Raw genomic sequence first — 19637 nt, 5'->3', positions numbered from 1 at the left:
TTCCGTTCAGATGTGCACAGGATGTGCACAGATCAGCCTCCAGAGGAGGGCTACTGAATTTTTACAGGGGTCAATTACTCTTTTTTAAAAACTGAAACCATAATTATTACAAATATAACAGCTCTTGAGATTCAACAGTGCCATTAGTCATCCTGAACACCTGCAAATGCATTGTTTGTGATGTGTTCTTTTAATCCCTGTTGCTGCTGGGTAAGCTTTTCAAAATGCTTTTTTATTCTACATGCTGTGTGTTTCATGTTTGCATCACTTGACTTCATGGAAGTCATGGAAGTACCAGAAGAGGAAGTGCCCAGTTCAAATAGAGCATTTTTTACATTCAGAAACAGCCAGGTTTGGCAAGTTGGTCCTGGCCTGACAGATCCAACGTCTCCTTCCAATCAACTGACACCTAGATTTAACTTTTTTTTTTCATGGGAGAAGTTACTTGCAGCAAAAATATGTGAGAAAACCACACATTGTTTCAGTAGCAGGAGGAGGCACATACTCTGTCACCAACTAGACAACAAACACTGACGTGATTAATGAAAATATAGCTAACCCAAACATTCAACAGCATAAATTCACTCTATAAATGCTTTATAAAGGCCTCTGCAGAGCCTCCATCACCCCTGGTAAGCTGCCACCACGTTCCCAGCTGCCTGATTCCATCTACAAACTCAGCACTTTCCAACCTCCTGAAGTCTAGCTGCCAGGTTGTAAATTCATGAGATAACTCTGGCAAGCAATGGGATGCCTGGTAAGGCAGAAAAGACAAGACAGAGAGGTTATCTAATTAGCCCTCATCCCTGAATGCTCTCCCATTGCCTAAAAGGTCAGAAAAAGTAGGTTAATATGCCTTTTGCTTGCCTAGCAAGGAGTAACTTGCTGACTAGACTGCAAACTTTGCACAACAGGTCAGTTCTACCCAAGGAATTCAATGAGAAGGATTCCAAGTTTTAAACTAGGAAGCTAATGGTTTGCCTATATTTAGGCAGTGAAAATATCACAGATCTCCAAACAAGATATTAATTCTCCCTGGAATTCCTTTCCACGCTGTAATTCCCAGGCTTGTCCTTTCTTTCAGTCTTTTTCTGCTTTCCTTGTTGCTTCTGAACATGTCTGACCTAGCCTCAAGTCAGAACTGCACAGCAAAGTGCAAGAGCAAACAATACATCTGAGTTCTGCAAAACCTTTCATGAATTGAAGTTGAAGAGGCAGTTTATGCAGGAACAGTGCTGCAGGCAACACGCAGGTGCCACTTCCAATCCATGTCAGATTTCTCCTTCCATTTAACATGAAGTTAATACTTACTCCATTTGGTCAGTTTTTACCTTAGCGAGCTCTGAAAGAGCTCTGTCTGGACTAATAGCTACGTGAAAGTCACATCTGACCATCCAGCAGAGCACTGAGCCAAGATCATGCCTGTTTGTAGTTTTACATCCCCAACTCTCCATGATTACCCCTAAATTTGCACAGCAACAGGACTCCCACGATAAATACAGCTATCAACTGCTGGAGTCAGCATAATGCAGGTGATACTTTACCTCATTCCTCCATTTCATGACTCTCTTCTCCTTTGAATTAACTCGCCAGAAGTCCCATCTCTTGTTTCTTGAGCCCGTCTCAAATTGCAGGCACGCTATTGCAACCAATCACCTCTGCTAGCAGCAAGGTTTTTTTAAATCCTGATATTTACACCAAAGCAAAAAATAACTGGGGAAGGCAGGTAACAGGACATCACTTTCAAACTCAGCAGTTTGCCTACTGGAAAAAATAGAAAATATCACCTGAAGAAATGCAAACTAAATTCCCTCAGAGAATAAAGATTTTTATTTATAATGGCTTTGATTGGTGGCTTAAGGCAACCACTGAGCTTATGTCTCCAATGCAGACTCAACTTTTTCCTTCCACACAAAATCCTCTTACTTAAGCGCTGATTTCTGCCTTATTTCAGCTGAAGTTGCTAAAATTGTTAAATTCTGGGTTCTGCTTTCACCCAGGCTAGTAACCCTCCCACTTTGCACCAAGGACGTGATTGAAATTCCAAGTCAATGCACCAGGAAAAAAACCTCAGCTCCCTTTTCTGTAACAAAGGGACAGGGAGGGCATCCTCAGACTCAGGGAAACAGCACCAGCAAGGACAAGGACTGCAAATACTTGGAGTGATGTTTCCTGGGTTTAAACAGTCAGGACTCCTAAACCAGCCCTGCACTGAAAAAATCCCACAGTCTAGGAGGATTAAATATCAACTAATAAGGTTTAATTTGCAGATGGCAGGAAAAAAGGAGGTAATTTCTAAAAAGGGCATCCAGATAAGTCAAGTGTGTGCAAATACATTCTGTAATTCTTTAGCCCAACCTGGAAGTGGTGGCACAAAGAGCTCACAGCATGCTGTGCATTTTTCTCCTAAACCCTAGAAGAGAGGGCACAACACCAGCAGCAGATAATACAAGAAAATTAATCTTACTTTGTAGATTATAATTAATCTTACTTTATAACCTTACACACAGATGCCAAGGCTCTGGCCACCACTCTAGGAAACACAGCACAGGATATTATCTAATGCAACTGAACTAATTCTTAATAGAAGCCTACTTTGGGCTCAAGTAAGAAATGGATCCTGTTTTCAAATCCTCACTCAACATTTCATTGTATCTAAAAACCCAGCAAAAAGGACAGGATTGCCACTGCATTTGGCACCCTCCAGACAGCACCTATTCTGGAAAATTACAACATATAATTGAGAAACATGCAAAGCAGCTTCCCCAAGTAAACTGCATTTTCTTCCTGTAATAAATCCTCTCAGCTCAACTAACAGGGAAATGTCTTCAAAACTTGCTCAACCAGCACTTACCCTCATGCCCCATAAAGGAAGTTTCAAAAGCAAACAACTCATTTACCACTCAGGTTCAAACTTCCCAAGACAACCCATTTGCAAGCATCTCCTCCACCCTGCTTTAGGGCACAGGGACACTTAAGTGAATTTTGGTCACCTGATCAGGTCCAGGTGATGGGAACCCAATGTAATTCAGCTCAAGTGATCCACAACAGTTTAATGTTCTCCAAATGCATTGTGAGTGCTGTTCCTAGGCATTCACTCCTACTATTTGATCAATTCCCACATCAGTGTCAACAGGAACACCTCATTCATGGACTACTAAGGATTAAAGAAGGCATTACACAAAAGATGAAGAAAAAAATCAGTTAATATTCCAGTTTAAAGTGGCCCCACTTCTGCTGCAGCAGCCTGAATTCTTCATCTTTGTGATCTTTAAGGTCCCTCCCAACCCTAGCCATTTTATATGCTCAAGTTAGAGAAGCTTTTTCATTAACACAACCTTTCAGCAAACAAACCTTGGGCTAGAGCCCAGCTAGAGAGAGTAGGAAATTTGAGAAAGGCTTCTGTCACTTGGATCCATTTACTGCTTCTTCACATCACACACATTTCGTCCATAAAGGAAACTCAAATTTGATGTCCCTTGTTTTCAACCATTTTTTTTTTCCTGCCCTTCTTCCTGGAAATGGAAGAATGGAAACATTCACATGCTTTGGACCTTGTGTGTTAAGGCGAGACAAAAATTTTGTTGAATTTGGAGGGGACACAACACATGCAGTCATGTAGACACCAGCACAAGGGGAAAACCACCCCATCAGAACAAAGCACCTCTCTACAGCTCTCCTTAAGCACAGCCACTTGGACTTGACCAAACATCTCTCCAAAGGGCAGGCAAGAAATAAACACTGGCCTTGCCCATCCAACTCTGTAGGATTATCCACCTGCCCAAAGCCAAGCTGATGGGTACAGGGCACCAGGGAGTGTTCCATCCCCATGGATCATCACCTCAGATATCTTCCAGACATGGAAGTCAACTGATGGAAAGCATAGCTTTCTGTAGAAATTGAGAAGCAGAAGTAAAGCAGCAATGTCTCTTTCCCAAGGAGAGTCAATTCTCTACTCAGATAGTAAGGAACAAAAATTGTAAATTCAGAAGAGTTGAACTGCACCCTCATTTTGTTTTACTCCCAGATGTCAACTAGTTAGAGATCAATATATATATATACACACACTCATACATATATATATATACATACACACACACACCATATGAGGAAATCCTGTTTGAACAACTTCAACTTGAGAAAGTTTTTTGCTTCCCAAGATTAAGCATCGTTGCAATGGCAGCATTCCCTCTCCCAGTGATATCCTCCAACTTGATTATCTTGGGAACATGCCTTTTAAGAGAACATTTAACTAAGCTCATATGCTTGGCTAATAAAGCAGGGGCCTTACAAAAGAGCTGAAGCTAGTACTCCTCAGAAGGCAACAGGGTGCAAAGGATTTGTTGTGGACACTGAAAACCTTCCCAATCTCTCATACCAGACGGTGGAGTTTTAAAAGTGCCAGGGTGTGTTAGGGAGAGAGCTGGGCCTGGTGCTCAAGCAGCTGGAAAATCATAGAATTAATTGTCAGGGTTGGAAGGGACCTCAAAGACCATCTAGTTCCAACCCTCCTGCCATGAGCAGGGACACCTCCCACTGCAAGGTGAGAAGAAGCACTCCCTTTAGCTGTTCAACAAATCATTTAATATGGTTTGGGGAGCAGTTGAACAAAATCCAGTTACTTATCAAGCAGCAGCAGGCTTCCCCAAGACAAACAGCCCCTACCTTGAAAATATCTCCTCCTATCCTCTACTCTGCCCTGGTGAGGCCACATCTGGAGTACTGTGTCCAGTTCTGGGCCCCTCAGCTTAAGAAGGACAGGGAACTGCTTAGAGAGTCCAGGGCAGAGCCACAGAGATGCTGAAGGGAGTGGAACATCTGGTGAGGAAAGGCTGAGGGAGCTGAGGGGCTCTGCAGCTTAGAGGAAACTGAGGGGTGACCTCATCAGTGTTTACAAATATCTGGAGGGTGAGTGTCAGGAGGATGGAGCCAGGTTCTGCTCAGTGCTGAGCAGGGTACTGGCTGGAAGCTGGAGCACAGGAGCTTCCATGTGAACATCAGGAAAAGCTTTTTCCCTGTGAGGCTGAGGGAGCCCTGGCCCAGGCTGCCCAGAGAGGTTGTGGTGTCTCCTTCTCTGGAGCCTTTCCAACCCCCCTGGATGTGTTCTGTGTGCCCTGCCCTGGGGGATCCTGCTGGGGCAGGGGGGTTGGACTGAGGGATCTCCAGAGCTCCCTTCCACCCCATAACACTGTGATTTCTGATCAGTTCCTCCGAAGAGCAGAAGAGATTTATGGATGGAGTGTCAGCACAGCACCATACACTCTTGGTTGTGCCTCAGCACTTTTTAGCTGCCTCACAAATCCTAAAGGGGTGATGAGCAGCCAGCACCACACCAGGCTGCCTGAATTGATGGCTGAATAAATCATGAATTTTGCTAAAATTGTCTGCCTTCACCTGAAGACTGGCATAGCAGAAGAAATATTTGCTAAAATGAACAGGATAGTTTATATAAGCTGCAAATAAATATTTTTATTTTTCCATCCATAGCCAACCCACAAACCTCTACAGATTCACTCACCCAAGCCCTGCTTTGCCCTGAGCAGTGCATTCAGTTTATTTTTAGCACAAGAGGCAGCATCCATCCAGGCAGTTTCCAAGCTCCATGTGCTGCCCTGCCCTGTTTCACCAAGCATCTGACTGAAATGCAGACACACTTCTCCATCCACACTTCAACTCACCAGGAATAATTCCAACTCAGAGATGCAAAGAGGAGATAAGGGCTCCCATCTCTCTGCCCTAGACAGATACTTGCAACACCATGGTGTTCGACTTAAACTCCTGCACCATAGCAGACTCCCAGCTGTGGTGAAACCTGCTGTTGTCTTCACTGAAAGGGCCATTTCAGCCTTTCACTGTTCCATTTCAGCATTGTTCTTTCCTACCACTGAAATGCAAGATCCTGGAAAGACTCTGAACGCTGGATTGGGACCTAAACTGAAACTGGATTGCAACTGCACTATCTGCATGACACTAAGTTAAGTCTAAGAGTCAGCAAAGTGTTAAAATACCTCCATAGATACAAGCAGGATCACTGATTCGTCTTGCCCCCCTCCCACTGGACACAGAGAAACCACCCTTAAGTTGCTATGTTCTCTGAATGAGCATTCAGGTGTGCACACAGCAACCACAGCACAAACATCAGAGTGACTGCTGCACGCTCACCCCTGAGGCCCCCTCACAGAGCAGCACATCTCCTCGGGAGTTCTGGTCAAGTTTCTCCTACGCCCAGCAGTCTCCATGAATAAACACACACAAAAAAAAATATCAGAAGACAGCATAAGCTCACAGCAACCAAGAAAGTCCCAAAAAATGTGTTCTACCTCCTCCAAAAACTTGCTAGTTACATTTAAGCTCTAACTGGATTCTTCTTACGGCATGCTTTTGTATCCCCTTAAAGGCAGTTGGCATCACCAGCATTCCTTTTCATGGAGCCTACTTGTTTTCCTTGAATTCTCTAGCTTTGAGGATTTCTGAGATGACAGAAGGTAGGATGGTTTGTTGGAAGCCTGATTTCAAATTCTACAGCAAGGTCTCACACATACAGACTTCAACTATGATACTTCACCCTGTCACACCTCTCACTCAGAACTCAGGTACAGCACCTCTCTTGTTCAAACAAGGAGCAGAACCTTGACTGTAACCATTCTTCACCTTTCACCAGACACTAAAGATCTATAAAGATCTGCACAAACAAGTGGCAGGATCACCATGATCTTCAGCTCTAAAGGAAAAGAACAAAAATAAGGTATTGCTTCTGAAATTCTTATGCTTGAAGATAAGGGTTACACCTGCTTGCTTAATCATTATAGTGCTATACAGCCAGGCACTGGGATGTTCTTTTTTTTTTTTTTTAAATCTGAACACATTTCAATATTTTTAAGTTGTTGGGTTGGAAAACCCAAACCTCAAATTCCCAAAGAGTGTTAAGTATCTAACTGATATCTGCTCATCCCCCTGGGGGTTACTCTGCCTCAGACAGGGAAACCTGAGTTCATCCAGACGTTCCTGGGAGCAGCCCCGGGCCTGAGCCAGCTCCTGCCCTTACTGCTGGAGCTGTGCAGAGCTGATGAAATCTATCCCCTTTATACATGGTGCCAAAATTAAATTGAAAGGTTTTGTGACCTGGGCTAACGCACTCAGCAAACACATTGCAAGATGAAGGTTATTTTACAGGGCTGAAGACTCTAGAGGTTCTCCTCTGACAAACCCAAAGGTTTTTTATTCCTGCAGAAGAGCAGCACCCACTGCAGCACCACTGCCTGCTCTGCCTGCACCTGGTTCGCCAGTATTTTACAAATTCCATTAGGTATTAGTACAGCTGAAGGAGCAGCTTCCAGAGGAAATGCCCAAGCACGGATAATAATTCGGGGTTTACGGACACCAGCAGGCTGGGCCCCACCACCTCTCAGCCGCCGCTTCTGCATCCGTTCCCTCGCTCCCCACACACCTCTATCCAGCGGTTAACACCCCCCGTATGAGGCGGAAACAGTCCCTCTGCAAACACCATCCCAGCTACGGGGCCCTGGACACAACGGGACAGCAGAGCACCCAGACGGCTCTGCCCGCTCCCGCTACCCGCGCCCTGCGGAGCCCCGGCCACAGCCCACCCCCCACCACCACTGGGCACGGCCACCCCTCCCCTTCCCCTGGCAGCACCGGCTCGAACCCTCCCTCACCGCCGCCCCGGGAAGGCCGTGAAGCGATCGTGGCGGGGAGGTGAGTGGGAATGGTGAAGGAGCCACCGGGGCGCGGCACCGGGGGGAGGGGGAGGGGGGAGGAGAAATAGGAAGGGACAGCAGCGCCAGGAGGCAGAAGGAAGCGAGTATCGGTGAGGGGCCGCCCTCCTCAGCCTTACCATGGCGGCTCGGCGGGGCTGCGCTGGGCGGTAGGAACGGCGGCGCCTCCCGGTCCCCTCCGGTCTCCCTCCGAGGAAGGCCGCGGCGCTTCCACTTCCGCCGTTGCCTAGGAGTGAACATCCGGGTCAGCACCGCCTGGCCCCTCCCCCTCACCGCCTCCCCGCCAATCAGCGCGCGGCTCGACGGCCATCGCCAAGTATGGAGCGCGGCGCGCGAACGGGGCGGGGAGGGCGGGGAGGGAAGAACCATTCCTCGCGGGGAGAAGGGGGGGGGGGACGGCGGCAGCGACGCGGGCGAGACCAACTCTAGTGCGGGAGGGGAGGAGTGAGCGCGGTCGGACAGCCAATCAGAGGCGGGGAAAGGGGCGGGGCCTCCGGGAGGGCGCGCCAAGCGCTCGGCACTGGTAGCGCCCGGCAGTCGGCTCCGGCCTGCCTGGGGGGAGCGGTTTGGTGTTGCCAACGCCTTTTTAACACTTCAATGGGCCTTAGAGCTAACGGAAGCCAGCTGGAGGGACGGGAAACATCAGCCCCAGTAAGTATAAGCTCATCAACGCTGAAAACTGCGCTTTCTGGGTGTCCCTTTAACACTGGTGCTGCCTGTCACACACCTACTGCAGCTCCCAAGTGACAAGGAAAAGTCATCAGCCTCTGGCTGCTGTGGGCCGAGGTTAATTAATTGCCAAGCAAGTGTTCTGCCTGCTCTGGAAGCCCAGCCTTTGATTCAGCAAAGCGTGTAGGTACCTGCTAGGAGCTGAGCAGGTGCTCGCTTATTTAATGACTTCAGGGCTCAGGTAGCTGTGATACAGATCTGCAGCCTGAGACAGAAATGAGCAAATCGGGGTCTATGCACAAATAAAACATTTCTGCCTTTCTCAAGCTGCATCCGAAAAAAAACGTTTTCCCCCCCTAACCTACTGATTCACATTCGAGGGATCTCGGGTAAAACCAGTCCCAATTCCCGATTCTCAGCTTGTGCTTCTCAAGAGCTGTACTGTACCCCCCTACCCAGCAAAACACCTGATTCACGATGTGACACTTTGCAGCTTTTTTGTAACCATTACTTGGCCTGTATGTCACCAGAGTTTGGAGGCAGTATGCCAAGAACTCTCCACTGGTGCTCCTGTCCTGAGTCCAAAGCCCTGGTGCTGTTGTTCCTCTCCTGCCCTCACTTTAGAGACCAGGAATGCTGACAAGGGCAGCCACACACCTTGGGTTTTCCTTGGATGTCATGTGTGGCACCTCCTTCCTGCAGGACTTTACCAAGGCCAAGCTCTGTCTTTTCACTCAAACATTATCTCAGATGTTTGTGGCTCAACTTTAAATTATCCCGGCTCTCAGATACCAGATAGGACCTTCCAAGAGATAACAGCTCTGTTTAACTCAACAGGGCAAACCAGCTGCAGCTTCCCCATTTGAGAAGAACCAGCTGGATTTCCAGGGAAGTGAACTGCCCTGACATCCATCCAGGTGACCCTTCCACGGTAATTTGCACAACCACTGCTCACACTAGAAAATCAAAGCTATCCTGTGTGACTCCTGACAACCTGCTGTCTCCCATTCTGCCACATTAACCTTAACCTGCTTTTTTCCATTCCCCTGTTGCTGTTTTTAAACCTTTGGTTGTTTTCCGTGCAGGAACAAAAGGAACCTTGGAAGCCAAGGATGATCACTCTCAACAAGAAAAACAGGATCTATATTCCTTCACAGAGAAGCCAGAGTGCATGAAACTCCATCAATAACCCATCACCAAACAAAACTTAAGGAAAATAATCTTGCTGTGCTTAGAGCAGCCAGATGATTTCAGAAGGCATTTCCTGCCCTAAAATCTCCAAATTTAGGGTTTTTTTGCCAAGACTACTCAGTCTGACCTCCCTAAACCCAGTTTGTAAGACGCAGCATCTCAAGTGGCTTCTCTCCTGCAGTCCTCAGATCCTTCAGTCTTTCTGTTTCCTCAGAGGTGCCCATCAGCATTAATTAAGAAAAACGAGCCCATTGATTACACTGGGCTAATTATTTATCCATTTTACAAGGCTCCACACATCTCATGCACATGTTTTTCTTGGGGCAAAGTCTGGAAGGACATAATTGATAAATTTGAAAATGCATGCTCTAAACATCATCACTTTGGTCACAAAATTCAAGCAGAGTCTTCTGTGACCACTCAATGTTTGGTGGTTTTTTATAGCTATGAACAGAAAAGGCTTTCTAGCTGCAGAAGCAGAGCAACAGCAGATGTAGGCAGCCCAGGGTATTTTAAACAATTTGAGATCCAAATGAACACTAAGGCCAAGAGGATGTTTTTCTTAGCGGAAGAAATAGAAGCATCCTGGATTTTGTTTTCCTGCTAGTAGGTATAAAGAATAAACAGCTGCTTTTTGTTTCCCCCCAAAATATTTGCATTAAGAAGATTCCTTTTGCAATGGCCGCAGCTTCTTTGCAAATGAGGACCAGCTGCTTGCTTTGCTTGTTTATAGCAGGACATGCTTAAGGGAATATTTTTTGTTGGTTGTTTATGAAGATGCAGGAGCAGACTGTCCCTGGTAGGCTCCAGTTTGCAGCATGGAGTGGAAGACTCCATGTGTCTTACTACAGTTGTAGCTGTGAGTTGTGAAGGGGTAAATGCCTAATCCAGCTAATTCAGGGACACTGGATAAACTTAACATCTGGAGCCCCCAGCATCAGGACACAGAGCTCCTGGAAGGTATCCAGAGCAGAGCCACTCAAATGCTCATAGGGCTGAGCAGCTCCCTGTGAAGCCAGGCTGAGGGATTGGGGTTGTTCAGCCTGGAGAAGAGGAGGCTCCCAGGGGAGCTCAGAGCAACCTTCCAATATCTGAAGGGGCTGCAAGAAAGCTGGAGGAGGGCTTTGGACATGGGGGGGTAGGGAGAGGACAAGGGAAATGGGTTAAAACCTGGAGAGGGGAGATTTAGATTAAACATTAGGGAGAAAGTCTTTAATTTGAGGGTGGTGACACCCTTCCAGGTTGCCCAAGGAAGCTGTGGCTGCCCCATCCCTGGCAGTGTAGAAGGCCAGGCTGGACAGGGCTCTGAGCACCCTGGGCTGGTGGGAGGTGTCCCTGCCCATGCAGGGGGGTTGGAACTGGATGGGCTTTAAGGTTCCTTCCAACCCTGACAATTCCATGATTCTAAACCTGAGTCTTACCAGGTGTTTCCCACACCTCCTGCCATGGGATTACCCATCCCACCAGAAAAGAGTGTGTCAGGCATTAAACAAGGGGCTGTAAACAAAGGAAGCAAACAGTGATGTCAGTTGACAACTCAATGGCCCTACAGCCTCAAATTCATGTGCAATTAATAACAGAGCTTTTGATCTTCCAATCAGCAACTAAAAAACCACATGTGCTTTCCCTGGATGTTTGATTATAGCCAAGGAAGCCAAAGGATAAATACTTATTAGCATTACAAAGTGCTCTTCACATTTAGCCAGAACTTCATCAAGCATCTGTGGTCCAATGTGATGTGGTTTTTATTTTATCCTCCTGCACGCATGGTGAAATGCTATTTATTTTGTTTATTCCAGTGTTTAGCCAAGACCAAGGGTGACTGTGAAAACATGCTTAGAAACAAGATCCTAGAGAAAACTTTCGTGCTTCACCAAATATTCTTTTTTCTATTAAAGGAAAAGACATCTCGAGTGGGGTTTTTTTTGGTCAGATTGCTCATTCTCTTTCATGTCAAGCTTGTGGCTCTTGAAAGATATGTAAACTTTTACTAGGGGTTCTCATAAACTGAATTTATTGCTGCAAGAGTCTTCCAGCAATGGTAATGTTTAGCTTGCTGGGTTTTATTAGTCAGAGTCAGTAAACCATCAGCATCCGTTGATTTGAGGCAGAAAACTCAGTGTTTCCTGGAAACTATTATAGGAAAAAGGTACCTATAACACTACCCAATGTCTTGGAATTCCATATTCAAGCCACAGATAGTTCTCACTATGGAGATCTTTGTACACACTGTCAAAATAACACAATAAAAAGAAACAAACCCTCCCCCCCTCCCATTCTGATTCCAAGGCAATTCTGCTGAGTGCTCTTGGAATATAAAGGTTTGAAGAATTTCTCCATTCACTGCAGGAACTGAGGGGTACATCAAGATATCATGGTTAATGAAAAACAACATACTGCCCATTTAGAATCATAGAATCCTAGGGGTTGGAAGGGACCTCGAAAGATCATCTAGTCCAACCCCCCCTGCCAGAGCAGGGCCACCTAGAGCACTTCGCATAGGAACGTGTCCAGGCGGGTTTTGAATGTCTCCAGTGAAGGAGACTCCACGACCCCCCTGGGCAGCCTGTTCCAGGGCTCTGTCACCCTTACAGGAAAAACATTTTTTCGAATATTCAACTTGAACCTCCTGTGCTCCAATTTACACCCATTACCCCTTGTCCTATCACTGGTCACCACTGAGAAAAGCCTAACTCCATCTCCCTGACACTCACCCCTTACATATTTGAACACATTGATGAGGTCACCCCTCAGTCTCCTTTTCTCCAAACTAAAGAGACCCAGCTCCCTCAGCCTTTCCTCATAAGGGAGATGTTCCACTCCCTTAATCATCTTAGTAGCTCTGCGCTGGACTCTTTCAAGCACTTCCCTGTCCTTCTTGAACTGAGGGGCCCAGAACTGGACACAATACTCCAGGTGTGGCCTCACCAATGCAGAATAGAGGGGGAGGAGAACCTCTCTTGACCTACTAACCACACCCTTTCTAATGCACCCCAGGATGCCATTGGCCTTCTTGGCCACAAGGGCACATTGCTGGCTCATGGTCATCCTCTTGTCTACCAGGACCCCCAGGTCTCTTTCACCTTTTAGTGAGAGGTTTGAGGCATCCCCCCCATTTCTTTGAAAAGAATGCTAAAACCAAACTTTTTTTCCAATTTTTCCAAGCATTTCATTTATATAAAAGACAATAAAACTGGCAACCCAAGATGTCCATATAGTGGCCCAAAATGAGACATTCTACTACCAGCTCAGCACTGTCACAGTAACAGCAGAGAAATTCAAGGGTACACATCTCTCAAACATGCATATTGCTGGTGGCACAAGGTTTTTCTGCCTTTGATCATTTTCTTACATTTGTTTTGCCTAAATGGGTAACCCCAGTCATGTTTCACATCCCTGTCACAGACTGAGAGCAGACAGCTGCTCAGCTGAAGCCCCATCCAGAGAGGGTATTTATTTAGCAGAGTTGTTTTAAAGAGAAGTCACATCTCTGCAACCTGGGTCCAGATCTTGGACAGAGAAGAATCATTTAATTTTTTTTTTTCACTTATAAAGTAAAATACTCATCCACTAGTAACAACCATTTAATTTCAGCATTTTGAGAACATTGTATCTGGACATGCCTTGGAGATATTTGCAGCCACATGTTTCACATGTTCCAAAGATTTCAATCCAACTGGATTCCACAAAATGTTTAAAAGAAGATGGAGAAATGTGGCTGAGATATATTTGAAATCTCACCTGCAGAAATCCAGCAATGCTTGTTGAGAAAAGGACTACGAGGCCTTTTAAAAAAGTATCAGTCCAGAATAATGAACTGTAAAACTTCTGGGATTGCTGGTTTTCCAGTGTATCCCACTTAGCTGCATATCCTAGGATGCTGTTTATTTCTGTGCTTGCAATTGCTCTTTCAGTTATATATTTTCAGCCCAGCAAGCTTGATTGACAGGGGCTTTCAGAAATGTTTTTAGCCTGAGCAAAGGGAGTATTGAGAACATTCCTGTCAAACTTGGTCATTAACTGTAGTAATCATGCCTGCAGCTTGTCATTAAAAAAGCATCAAGGAGAAGCTGATTAAATGCACCAGAAAGAAACAAAACTTTCCGTTCCTTTCCTTTTTCCTTGGCACGTTGCAGTCCACTTAAAGCTTGCTAATATACCAGCCAAAAGAATTAGAAGGGCCTGGATTCTTTCTGAATACAATAGTCAACAGTTCACTGGTTAGAATCTGTATAGAATTAGCCAGTGACATGGACAAATGGAAAAACATACTGCAAGGGCTAAAAAACACTCTTCTGCAAGCTTGTTCATTACAACCCCCCTATCAATACACTGTGGGAGACCTTCTACTCTTTCTACCCAGGAAACTACAGGCCCGTCAGCCTGACCTCAGTGCCTGGCAGGGTCATGGAACAGATCATCCTCAGTGCAATCACACAGCACCTGCAGGATGGACAAGGGATCAGACCCAGCCAGCACGGGTTTAGAAAGAGCAGGTCATGCCTGACCAACCTGATCTCCTTTTATGATCAGATGACCCGTCTGGTGGATGAGGGGAAGGCTGTGGATGTGGTCTACCTGGACTTCAGCAAGGCCTTTGACACTGTCTCCCACAGCATCCTCCTGAAAAAGCTGTCAGCCCACAGCTTGGACAGGAGCACCCTGTGCTGGGTTAGGAACTGGCTGGAGGGCCGGGCCCAGAGAGTGGTGCTGAACGGGGCTGCATCAAAATGGCAGCTGTGGTGTCCCCCAGGGATCAGTGTTGGGCCCAGTTCTGTTCAATATCTTTATTGATGATTTAGATGAGGGGATTGAGTCCATCATCAGCAAGTTCACAGACGACACTAAGCTGGCGGAGAGTGTCGATCAGCTGGAAGGCAGGAGGGCTCTGCAGAGGGACCTGGACAGACTGGAGAGTTGGGACGATCCCAACGGGATGAGGTTCAACAGCCAAGCGCTGGGTCCTGCACTTTGGCCACAACATGCACTTTGGCCCATGCAGCGCTACAGGCTGGGCACAGAGTGGCTGAGAGCAGCCAGGCAGAAAGGGACCTGGGAGTCTGCATTGACAGGAAGGTGACCATGAGCCAGCAGTGTGCCCAGGTGGCCAAGAAGGCCAATGGCATCCTGGCCTGTATAAGGAACAGCGTGGCCAGCAGGTCCAGGGAAGGGATTCTGCCCCTGTACTCAGCACTTGTGAGGCCACAGCTTGAGTCCTGTGTCCAGTTCTGGGCCCCTCAGCTCAGGAAGGAGATTGAGGTGCTGGAGCAGGTCCACAGGAGGGCAACTAGGCTGGTGAAGGGACTCGAGCACAGACCCTATGAGGAGAGGCTGAGGGAGCTGGGGCTGTTCAGCCTAAAGAAGAGGCGGCTCAGGGGAGACCTCATTGCTGTCTACAACTCCCTGAAAGGAGGCTGTAGCCGGGTGGGCGTTGGTCTCTTTTGCCTGACGACTTTCAACAAGACAAGAGGGCAGGGTCTTAGATTGTGCCAGGGGAAGTTTAGGTTGGATATTAGAAAGAATTTTTTTCTGGAGAGGGTGATCAGGCATTGGAATGGGCTGCCCAGGGAAGTAGTGGATTCTCCATCCCTGGAGATATTTAAAAAGAGCCTGGATGTGGCACTCAGTGCCATGGTCTAGCAACTGCAACGGTGGTTCAAGGGTTGGACTTGATGATCTCTGAGGTCCCTTCCAACCCAGCCAATTCTATGATTCTGTGATTCTATGATTCTGCTGCTAAACTGAAAAATGATCACCAAGTAGCACACATCAAATCAAGAGGAGAAATGCCACAGGGGTGCCTGTAGGATCAGAGGCAGAAAACCCCACCCATTGTTTCAATGTCAGTGCTTTCCTCTTTGGGACAAACTTCCTCTTCACAGCAAGAACAGCTGAGAGCAGAATAAGCACAAGGAGCTGGGCCACATCTTATCCAAAGTTGCATTTCAACCAGCCCCACCTGACCCCTGGGACCAGCCATACCACCCTCCTGACTCCAACATTACATCAGCTTTGCCAAACTAGCATGAAAACATCTCAGCACAGACACAAAATGGATTTGCTGATCAACCTAAGCATATTGATCATGAAAAACCAGCATATTCTTTCACTCTGTTCCATGAGCTGTCTCTTCTCATGCAAGTCTACCTCAGACTTCAGAATACTGTTCATCCCCATGGGATCTGCCTGCCTGCCCCATGAAATCAATAAGGATAGGAAAGGAGACTTAATGGAGCCTCTGGCACCTTCCCCATTTTAGGGAAGAGCCCTGCTCAGGAGGGGGTTCTTTGCTCTCAGACTTCAGATTTAGGTTTTTATTGCTTGTTGCTTAGCTAGCAGCAAGGCCTCAAAGACAAAAAAAAAGCATCAGTATCTGAACATGCCTTGTATCCATGAGTGGAGACACCCAACAAACTGGAGTGGAGGTAGAGTTGAAGTTTCCTACCCAGCTCTGACTCTCTCGGTGACACAAAAGCATTCTGGAAGGACAGACAGCAACGTGGGGGTCATCACAAAGGATGTGTCAACCATTTCAAGCAGAGAACTCCTACACTGCTCTCCTCCTATGCAGATCATTGCTACTCTTGGCAGGAAAAGAAAAAAATGTGCATGTGGGAGGTGATGAATGTTATTTCAAACCATGGGAGAACTTCCATGTGTGTTCTTTGGAAAGGAGGAGATCAAGAGCATGTTAGTATCCAGTGGGGAACTGACAGGAGGGATGTGATGGGATCCTGTGAAAAAACAGTGGAAGAGGTAATCGTGGGGAAGGATCAAGATTGAAAAGAAGCTTGCTTGGATGTTTTAAAACAAAAACTATTGGGGTGAGGGTGAACCATCCTATCCTGTTAGCTTGGGCTAACAGCTAAAATAAAGTCTGTTACGATGAAAAAGGGCTTCAAATTCTGGCTGGTGCAGCCCCAGAGAAGCTCCTCACCTCCACAGGTGTGTACAGATGTGCCCTCTGCATGGCATCTTCCACCTGGTACCAGGGAAATATCAGTTTTGAAGAATAATAGTGGTGCTTAATCATCTTGGATCCCTGATTCTGCCTCCAGCTTGTCTGATGGCTGGCTGGTGGAAAAGTAACCAGTGGTATGTTGATGTGAACAGCTGATCTTTAGTATGAGAGTAGTAGTAGAGAGACTAATTTAACACACAGCTCAAATTAGGTATATAGTTTAGAAAGCTGTTGATGAAACTACTACAATTTGACTTTCATCAGACCAAGGCATTCTTGAAGCTTTCTGACTCCATTTCAGCCCCACTTTTTCCAGATATTGATTTAGTGGAAAGAAAGAAGAGAGTCTGTAGGGAGAAGGAAGGGAAGGAACCCTGGGACAGCACATGCTGGGGTGTAAAATGCAAAAAAAAAAGGCTTTTCAAAAGTGCATGTTCTGAACATCACCTTGGCATCAGACAATAAGAAATATTCAGTATTACACTGAGAGGGTCTAATTTCCAAGTAACTATAGCAATGGAGAGAAAAGGCTGCCTTTGGACACATTCCCTCCTGCCTTAATTTTTCCCTGGTGTGGGGAAGGGGTACAGAGAATGTGTTCTAGATCTTTAATGCCTAAGCTTTTCCAGAGCCTCCTCTGATCACTCAGTGAGGCTGGGATTTAAGAGAAGCAGAGACTGGTACCTCAGAAGGAAGCCAGACATTTCAAAAACAATCCCACTGAACTGTTCCAGAGGGTTAAATGCACCAGGTTCCTGACACAAGGCTGTCAAAATCATGTGTTAGATGGCAAAACAACCCTGTATGAAGTGTCTTAAAGTCCAACAGCTCACCACTGCTTCCCTCTTTCCCAAAGAAACAGCCTTTTCCAGAAAGCCCAACAGTCTTAAATGAGTGTCAAGTGAGAATACACATTGGACCCAGCCAGGTATTTTTTGCCAGAGGAGATCATGTTTCTGGGTTGGTTTAGACACCATTTTCTAGAATTTACTTTGGGAGTTGGGGGGTAATAATAATTCTAGAGGCTTCCTTCTCTTGATATTTTCCAGAGCTGTTTGAGAATGGGAGGGTGGAGCTGGCACATTGAGTCAGTGGCTTCAGAAAATACTGCTTTATGTAGTCAGGGAAAAAACTGCTTGATCCTGTTGGTGTTTTTGTAGGTAACTTGATGCATGGTTCTATTTTTGATACCAATTCTGCAGCAATACAAACTGATTGGAGAAAATTGCAGGGGGAGGAAGAGAAAAGGAAGCTCACTTTACAAAAGAACAAGAACTGCCTTCTCCAAGGAAACCTCTTGAACCTACAAGGGTTTAACCATGTGCCTTCCAAAAAAACAAGTTAAAAATGAGAAGTTAGATTTTTGAACTGCATAAACATAATAGGCAATTGTGATTGTTCAGTGATATGTGAAGGAGTTGAACCAAACCAAATACAGGAAAAATCTTTCATCATTGCTCTAGATCAAAACCAGTTACACTTCTAAGGAAAATGTAAGACCACAAACAAGAATAACTATAGAAAAAAACTGCCAGCTTCAGAGAGCCCTGAGTTCATAGAATCATAGAATCATAGAATTAGCCGGGTTGGAAGGGACCTCAGAGATCATCTAGTCCAACCCTTGACCCACCGGAGCAGTTGCTAGACCATGGCACTGAGTGCCACATCCAGTCTTTTTTTAAATGTCTCCAGGGACGGAGAATCTCCCACCTCACCGGGCAGTCCATTCCATAGCCTGATCACCCTCTCCGTGAAGAAATTCTTTCTAATATCTAACCTAAACCTCCCCTGGCACAACTTAAGACTGTGTCCTCTTGTCTTGTTGAAGGTCGTCTGTGAAAAGAGTCCAGTTCCCACATCGCTACAGCCTCCTTTCAGGGAGTTGTAGACAGCAATGAGGTCTCCCCTGAGCCTCCTCTTCTCCAGGCTGAACACCCCCAGCTCTCTCAGCCTCTCCTCAAAGGGCCTGTGCTCGAGTCCCTTCACCAGCCTGGTTGCCCTCCTTTGGACTTGTTCCAGGACCTCTACATCCTTCTTAAACTGAGGGGCCCAGAACTGGACACAGTACTCGAGGTGTGGCCTAACCAGCGCTGAGTACAGGGGAAGAATCACTTCCCTGGACCTGCTGGTGACGCTGTTTCTGATACAGGCCAGGATGCCAGTGGCCTTCTTGGCCACCTGGGCACACTGCTGGCTCATGTTCAGCTTCCTGGCAATCCAGACTCCCAGGTCCCTTTCTGCCTGGCTGCTCTCAGCCACTCTGTCCCCAGCCTGGAGCTCCCCATGGGGTTGTTGTGGCCAAAGTGCAGGACCCGGCACTTGGCCTTGTTGAACCTCATCCCGTTGGGATCGGCCCAGCTCTCCAGTCTGTCCAGGTCCCTCTGCAGAGCCCTCCTGCCTTCGAGTTGGTCCACACTTCCTCCCAGCTTGGTGTCATCTGCGAATTTGCTGATGATGGACTCAATCCCTTCGTCTAAGTCGTCGATAAAGATACTAAACAGAACCAGGCCCAACACTGATCCCTGGGGGACACCACTAGTGACCGGCCGCCATTTTGATGCAGCCCCGTTCAGCACCACTCTCTGGGCCCGGCCCTCCAGCCAGTTCCTAACCCAGCACAGGGTGCTCCTGTCCAAGCTGTGGGCTGACAGCTTTTTCAGGAGAATGCTATGGGGGACGTTATGGGAGTTACATTTGTTGCTTCAATCTTTAACTGACTTTTCAAAGAAAAGCTTTATAAAGCAGCAGAGCCACCTCTTGCCCCTTCCTCTCCAACTTGGTAACTGTCATAACTTGAAGAAATAAACAGAAGTAATCACAGATAAAAATTACCTTAGTAAGTGGGAATGGGAACATTATTACTTGAAAAACACTCTATTTTTTTCACAAAGCTTCTGGAGAATGAATTCCAGCAAGCCTACACAACATTTGCAATGTAAAATTAATTTGAAACTATTCACACTTACATTCCTAGTTCTACATACTTTGGGATGTGCCAAGGACTCATACATCATGGAAAACCCTTCCCACAACTCCTTACTCTTAATTTTAGCATCCTCCTGTATGGAACTAAGTTATTG

The 19637-nt window shown here is 46.5% G+C and overlaps 1 protein-coding gene and 1 long non-coding RNA gene across 3 annotated transcripts in view; one reads left to right on the top strand and one right to left on the bottom strand.

Annotated features, from left to right (window-relative positions):
* CAPZB (capping actin protein of muscle Z-line subunit beta) overlaps positions 1–19637 on the bottom strand; it is a 73447-nt gene that overhangs the window by 52467 nt on the left and 1343 nt on the right. For both annotated transcript variants that reach the window (XM_030463436.1, XM_030463437.1), the window contains one exon: positions 7856–7962. In XM_030463436.1, coding sequence (XP_030319296.1) covers positions 7856–7858 — 3 coding nt within the window. In that variant the 5' untranslated portion in view covers positions 7859–7962. Of the gene's footprint in view, positions 1–7855; positions 7963–19637 lie in introns of those variants that run through there.
* On the top strand, positions 8268–10560 carry LOC115599484. The gene is made up of 3 exons (XR_003988448.1): positions 8268–8387; positions 9243–9336; positions 9491–10560. It is a non-coding gene; the product is annotated as an uncharacterized LOC115599484 (long non-coding RNA).

This window comes from Calypte anna, chromosome 21 (genome assembly GCF_003957555.1).
Source record: "Calypte anna isolate BGI_N300 chromosome 21, bCalAnn1_v1.p, whole genome shotgun sequence".
NCBI classification, from domain to species: Eukaryota; Metazoa; Chordata; class Aves; order Apodiformes; family Trochilidae; genus Calypte; species Calypte anna.
The sequence above is the reverse complement of the archived record's forward strand: the minus strand, read 5'-3'. Positions and strand labels throughout refer to the sequence as shown.